The sequence below is a fragment of the Otolemur garnettii genome, unplaced genomic scaffold (genome assembly GCF_000181295.1).
Source record: "Otolemur garnettii isolate 467f Iridium unplaced genomic scaffold, OtoGar3 scaffold00066, whole genome shotgun sequence".
Taxonomy (NCBI): domain Eukaryota; kingdom Metazoa; phylum Chordata; class Mammalia; order Primates; family Galagidae; genus Otolemur; species Otolemur garnettii.
Genome location: NW_003852461.1, coordinates 9,502,564 through 9,510,145, shown reverse-complemented (window position 1 = coordinate 9,510,145; position 7,582 = coordinate 9,502,564). Strand labels below are relative to the sequence as shown.

General features: G+C 36.5%; 1 protein-coding gene across 6 annotated transcripts in view; it reads right to left on the bottom strand.

Moving 5' to 3' along the window:
- ATG4C (autophagy related 4C cysteine peptidase) overlaps nucleotides 1-7,582 on the bottom strand; it is an 85,012-nt gene that overhangs the window by 60,814 nt on the left and 16,616 nt on the right. For 4 of the 6 annotated variants that reach the window (XM_023515087.1, XM_023515086.1, XM_023515090.1 and 1 more), the window contains exons 3-4: nucleotides 6,779-6,874; nucleotides 3,212-3,364 (exon numbers count right to left, since the gene is read on the bottom strand). In XM_023515087.1, the coding sequence (XP_023370855.1) occupies nucleotides 3,212-3,287 (76 nt within the window). In that variant the 5' untranslated portion in view covers nucleotides 3,288-3,364; nucleotides 6,779-6,874. The remainder of the gene's footprint in view (nucleotides 1-3,211; nucleotides 3,365-6,778; nucleotides 6,875-7,582) is intronic. The other 2 variants (XM_023515089.1, XM_023515091.1) reach the window with 2 other exon arrangements.

The window sequence follows — 7,582 nt, the reverse complement described above, 5'->3', positions numbered from 1 at the left end:
ATTTAAAATATGGATGATAAAGACAATAAAAGGACTGGATGAGAAAATGGAAAGACAGAACCAAAAATCAGATGAGAGATATGTCAAATATACAAAGGACATGGCAGAGCTTAAGGGATTAATAGACATATACAGAACACACCATCCCAAAGCTAAAGAATACACATTTTTCTCATCAGTCCATGGTACATATTCCAAAACAGACAATACCCTAGGATATAACCTCAGCAAAATTAAGAGAATAGAAATTATACCTTCTATCATCTTAGACCACAAAGCAATAAAGGTGGAACTCAACTCCAACAAAAGCGTTAATCCCTACAGACAAAGACTTGGAAATTAAACAACCATATCTGAATGATAGCTGGGTTCAGGAAGAGATAAAAGAAGAAATCATTAAATTCCTGAAACATAACAACAATGAAAATACAAGTTACCAAAACCTGTGACATACAGCAAAAGCAGTCTTAAAAGGGAAATTTATTGCATTAGATGCCTACACAAAAGAAGGAGAGCACATCATCAAACTCGTGAACCATTTTATGGACTAGGAAAAAGAAGAACAATCTAATCCCAAACCCAGCAGAAGAAAAGAAATAACCAAATTAAATCAGAGATTAATGAAACTGAAAACAAAAGAATCATTCAGAAAATTAATGAAACAAAAAGTTGGGTTTTTTAAAAAAAATCAATAAAATCAATAAACCTTTGGCCAGATGAACTACAAACACAAAAGTAAAATCTCTAATAACTTCAATCAGAAATGACAAAAAGGAAATAACAACAGATGCCACACAGATACAAGAGATCATCTCCAAGTAATACAAGAAACTCTATGCCCAGATCAATACTTGGAATCACACGTAACAAGAGGACCTCTACAAAGAAAATTACAAAACCCTAAGAAAAGAAATAGCAGAAGATATTAACAAATAGAAGAACATACCATGCTCCTGGCTGGGAAGAATCAATATTGTGAAAGCAATCTACAGATTCAATGCAATCCCCATTAAAATACCATCATCATACTTTCAAGATTTGGAAAAAAATTTTTTTCATTTTGTATGGAACATGAAGAAACCCCACATAGCCAAGGCAATTCTTAGTAATAAAAATGAAGCCAGAGGTATCACCCTACCAGACTTTCAGCTATACTACAAGGCGACAGTGATCAAAACAGCATGGTAGTGGCACAAAAATAGAGGTATTAACACTTGGAACCAAATACAAAACCATGAGATGAAACTAACATCTTACAGCCACCTCATCTTTGACAAATCAAACAAGAACATACACTGGGAAAAAGAGTCCCTATTCAATAATGGGTTCCCTATTCAAAAATGGTGCTGGGAGAACTGGATAATCACATGTAAAAGACTGAAACTGGACCCGCACCTCTCACCACTTACAAAAATTGACTCACGATGGATAAAAGATCTAAATCTGAGGGATGAAACAATAAAAAGCCTCAAAGAAAATATGGGGAAAACACTTGAAGATACCAGCCTGAGGAAAGATTTTTATGAAGATGATTTCCGTGGTAATTCCAACAGTAACAAAAGTAAACAAATGGGACTTAATTAAACAGAATAGCTTCTGTACAGCTAAGGAAACAACTACCAAAGCAAACAGACAACCTTCAGAATGGGAAAAGATATTTACATATTATAAATTGGACAAAAACTTGATAACTAGGAGCCATAGAGAACTCAAATTAATCAACAAAAAAAGACCCAACAATCCATGTATCATTGGTTAAGAGACACAAATAGAACCTTCTCCAAAGACAGAAGAGTGGCTTAAAAACATGAGAAAATGCTCATTGTCTCTGATTATCAAAGAAATGCAGACCAAAACCACTCTGAGATATCACCTAACCCCAGGGAGAATGGCCCACATCACAAAGTCTCAAAGCTGCAGATGCTGCCGTGGATGTGGAGAGAAGGGAACACTTTTACACTGCTGGTGGGACTGCAAACTAGTACAACCTTTTTGGAAGGAAGTATGGAGAACCCTCAAAGAACTCAAATTAGACCTCCCATTTGATACTGCAATCCCATTACTAGGCATCTACCCAGAAAGAAAAAATTCCTTTTATCATAAGGACATTCACACTAGACTGTTTATCATAGCTCAATTTACAATCGCCAAAATGTGGAAATAGCCTAAATGTCCACCAACCCAGGAATGGATTAATAAGCGGTAGTATATGTATACCATGGAATACTATTCAGCCATTAAAAAAAATGGAAACTTTACATCTTTGTATTAACCTGGATAGAGGTGGAACCCATTCTTCTTAGTAAAGCATCACAAGAATGGAGAAGCAAGAATCTGATGTACTCTATTCTAATATGAAGGCGGTAGATGAGCTAATGTGAGGGGGTAGGGGAATGAGTAAGTGGGGAGGGGGAGGAGGGAAGGAGATGGGGGGGTCACAGTGTATGGTACATCTCTTGAAGGTGGGGCATAATTATAAGACGGGCTTTATCTAACAAATGCAATCAGTGTAACCTAATTCTTTGTACTCTCATAAACTCCAAATAATAAACAAAACAAAAAAAAAAAAGAAGAAAGCACATTGTAGAAAAAACAAAATGGGGTTTTACTAAATTCTGTTTTCATTCCTACTTTACGGATACGAACTTCTTCCTATTTAAACTGGTTCTGCACAAGTATTTCTCCACCTTAGGTGAGTTTCAAATATTTCCATAGTATCCTTCTTGGAATTGTTTGTAAACCAAAAGTAACTAGGTTAAAAAACATCTACAGGAAAAACATCAGAGCTTTTGGTACATGAACTTTACACTGGTTTTGTATGTTCAAAGGTTTATTTGCTTATTTCCTGGTTCAGAGATGAAACTAGCTGAAACTGAATCTGAAAAACCGAGGTTATTATTATCATCATCTGAATAAACTCTACCTGCTTCGGGAAGTTACAAACAGAAGTACGCAAACCATGAGGATATCGGTGTGCTCTAGCAACCTAGGAAGGATCCCATAGCGTGCCTGAGTTACTGAGAAACGCGGAAGGATGAGATTCCATTCTCTCTTCAGGAAGTTTTCTTAACTGTATTCCTTATAGAAACATTTCATTCAAGTAAAGTATGTCATTTATTCTCAAGTAGTTGTCAGTGATTTAATGAGGAAAATGATACATCTCTTCAAATATTTCTTCGGATTTATGCCATTTTAAAATCATGATACTTACTATATTTCATGTTGTTCCAAGCAGATACAAATTTAGTTTTTAGCTTATCAACTTCATCTGTTCCCGTGGCCTCCATATTCCAATTCTAAAAAAAAGCCATCACTTGATTGCATTCTTCTGTAGAGTGTAATCTTTTGTACTGACTTTTAGAAACTGAAGGAAGTATAAATAGTCAGCACACATATGGTTATACGGTACCAAGCTGGCTAGTTACTGAAGTGATTAAATACCATTTGAACTGGAAATGAACAAACCAATTACTTATTTTATACACTGAAAACCAAATTCTCATTTTACAGACAGAAATCTTATAGAAGACATTCTAAAATACTTCAATTACAAAAAACATTTAATACCAAATATATAACAACAAAATTGTCTTACAAAACAAAGCAATAATCTCCACCAATTGCTCACAATTGAATACAATAAATCAATATAGTAACACCCTGTGGCTTTGGTATTTATGAGAATATCCAAGATTTGTTTTACTTGTAATTAGAAAAGGTGATTTGAAATCTTATAAAAAATGTTGGTATCTTCAGAATAGAGGCTTCTTAAGTCACTACTTTCATTTAAGTTTTGTAAGTTTAATTTTTCTGTTAAGTTTTTTAAATTAAAGTAACTCCTGTATTTCCTTCCTACCTCAATACTGCAACATTTTTGTAAAAAAAGAATTTAGAACAGAAAATGTTTTCTCACTTTAAATTAAGAATAAATGTAGTTCCTAAGTATCTGTGTTATAACCGACTTGAGGGAAAATTGAGATGTGATAATCTGAGAGAGGAACAAATATAACTGAAACTACTTGCATTTATTTGCAATAATTCACAGACAGTTTACTTTTCAAGAAAAGGATACTGCATAGAACATTACCCTTTTAGAGTTATAAACATCTCAAAAATTGATAACATTCATTTCTCTAAGAATAGATATTTTTTTAAATGTATTAAAAGCTACCAATTATGCATCATAGCTGTGAGGCATGCTATAGAATGCCTGGTCTAATGGAAGAATTTTAAAAGTCAACAGGACTAGAAAACAGGAAGCCCAAAACTGTGACATGAGATGAGTCTACAGGGTTGCACAGGGCAGAGCACACAGGGCCTTGTAGACCAAGAATTTTCTTCCTTATCCTAAGAGCAACTGGTTTCAAACAGGAATATCACAGTCAGATCAGTACGTTTGTCTTTGTTTATTTTACTCCAAAAGCTGTATGGAGAATAGACTGGAAAGGGACAAGAGGGGATAATGGGAGTTACGACTACAGAATGAGCATCTCTCATGCAAAACTCTTACAACTGGAAGTACTTTCAGATTTCAATTTTTTTTTTATTTTGGAATGTCTGAATTATATATACTTAGCAGTTGAGCATCCCTACTCTCAAAATCCAAAATCTGAAATGCTCCAATGAACATTTCTTTCAGCATCATGTCAGCACTCAACATGTTTTGGATTTAGGAGCATTTCAATTTCAGATTCGAGATGCTCAACCTACATTGTACAGAACTAGGAGAGAGATGGTAGTAGCTTAGACGGGAGGAGGAAAGATGGAGAGAAATGGACATAAGAGGAAGCATCAAAAATTTAATAAGTGTCGGTGGTATAATGGACATGGAAGGTGAGGAGGAGGCATGTGTCAAAGATTCGCCTGGGCGTCTGGCCTGTGAAAGTAAACAGGCGGTGCCAAATGTTCAAACAGGAAACCTTAGAAGAGGAACAGATAAGAAGTTTATAAATTCGATTTGATATATGGGGCATTTCAGATGTCTCTGAGAGACACAAGTAGAGAATCATTTGCTTATTTAATCTTTTGATAATTAGTGCCGGGCAGTGTTCTGAGCACCACACATACAGCACAGCACCAGGCAGTGAAACACCAGCTCTCTGGAGCTTACGTTCTAGATGTGCCCCAGAGATGGCAACCAGGCAGCCGCATGCACAGACCTGGAGATCAATGCCGAAGTCCGGGTCAGGGATATGGAGAATTTCCGATATATAAATGAGAATTAAAGCTATGAATACATCCCTCAAGGACCTTGCCTTGTTTGCTTGGAGTAGAGCCTGGGACTAAAGGACAATACTCATGAAATAACCTCTGTCCACTTTCTCGGCTTGCTCTCTTACCACTTCCTCACAAGCACCATGTAGGGAAGAAACTGTAATTTCTTTTCTTTCCCATTTTAGGTGCTTAGCTGAGCTACCTTCCTAAAAACAAAAGTGAGATTAACAAAAGAAAAAGAGAAGTTGATTAACGCGTACCCATCATGCAGGAAACACCTCAGTTCAAAATTATTTCTCTCTCAGGGGAGTGGCTTAGGGCCTTGCTGAAATAGCATTTTAACAAAGAGCCATAAATCCTATATAGTGACAAAGAAGAGAAAGGTCCCAGTCTTTCAAAAGGTGGGAAAACGTGGCAAGACAGAGAACTCTGTTCCCAGAGTCCTCTGGTGCCTGCTGGTCCTTTCTCTGGACCAATAAGCAAGTGCTGTCTCCTTCCAGTAAGGAAGGATTGATGTCCTGCCATCAGGCAGACAAGGCTTGGGCAGTGTTCCCCATGTTGTCAGTGCCTTTAATTTAATAATTCCAAATATTGTGGGGAAAATATTTTGGTTTCCTTCAATCATACACTGTAACTATTTCTAATTTCTAACATAAAGAGCTTCCTGAACTTGATATGCTGATACCTCCAGGTCTTCAAATGTCCCTGCACCTCAGTGCCTCCCTGCTCACCCTCATTGTTTGAATACCCCACTGTCATGAACCATAAGGCCCAGTTTCACTTCCTCTCGTAAGTTTAGCAAAACTTCCCTAACCTCAAACTAAACCAGGTGCCTCCTCTTAGCTCTCAGAGGATCCTACCTCTTCCTCTATCACCACCCTCACCATGCTGTAATTACTTGCTTCTTACCTGTCTCCTACAGTAGACAGTAAATTAAGTGTCCTTAAACTCTGCCTGGCACACAACTGGTTCTCAAAAATATTTATTAAATGGATCAGTGAACTGATAAATTAATGAAATATAGGTATACCACTAGCAGCACTCTCACCAGGATTAGAATTTTTATTTAACTGACACTGGAATAAGGGGAAAAAAATTTTTTCTTCAAGAAAACTGCATATATAATTTAGCAAAATCTGGAAAAACAAGAAGGAAAAGAGTTTACAAAAATGAATGAATTATATAATACAACTATGTGATGGAGTATATACCTATTAAAAATGTCTCCAAAGAGCTTATGAAATTAAGGAAACACCATGAAGAATCCGAAACTTATGTTATCAGGCAGGTGGGCTTGCGGGGGAGGAGGTGGGAGAGTTAGAAGGGTAAAGAGAAGTCTACCAAAGTTTTAACAACAGTGCTTCTGTGGTGGTTTTGCTGTCATGATTGCCCACGTTTTCCAAACCGTATTTAAAGAACATATATTATTTTTAGAATTTTAAAAGTTCGTTTCTAAAAAGTCACCAACCTTAATATCTTCTAAATTCAAAATTTGTAAATAAAAGAATGTACATGCAGGTATTTTCTTTGTAGGTCAGAAAGTAGATAAGTTTACTAAACTTACCAGAGGAAGCAAGAAGACTTTCTGTTTCAGACAGTTCCCAACCAGCCACCAGAAACACTCGGGACAGTCCTTACAAAAGTGTACAAGTCAAGATGCCTTTAAGTGGACAGGGAAAAATGAAGGCAACCAGCAATTAGACATTCTGTATGGAGAAGAGTGAATCTTACAGAATGACTCCTAACTAAAAAAGCAAAATAAGATATTGCAATAAATACAGAAATTACTAAAACAAATATTCTGACCTTAAGGCACTTAGAATAAATTGTTTATATTTTTAGTCAAAACGCCTTCTACCTAGACTACTTAGAATAACTTAACCCCCAAACCAAAACAGCTGAAATGCTTTTGGAATATACCTTCAATATTCTCTAAGAATAGTTTTATTGTCATTGTTACATAGAGTAGATGGAATAATATTATTATCTGAAGGTCAAACTAAAGATGAGCTGCTGCTAATTTAATAATTCAGTATAATTACTTTTCATAACAAAAACTGAATTTTATTCTTCCATAAAGATTGAAACCCGCTTTCTTTCTTTTTTTCTTTTTTTTTTTAGAGACAGAGTCTCACTTTCTCACCCTCGATAGATTGCCATGGCGTCACAGCTCACAGCAACCTCCAGCTCTTGGGCTTAGGCAATTCTCCTGCCTCAGCCTCTGGAGTAGCTGGGACTACAGGCGCCTGCCACAATGCCCAGCAATTTTTTGTTGCAGTTTGGCTGGGCCGGGTTTGAACCCACCACCCTCAGTATACGGGGCTGGTGCCCTACCCACTGAGCCACAGGTGCCACCTAAGAAACATCT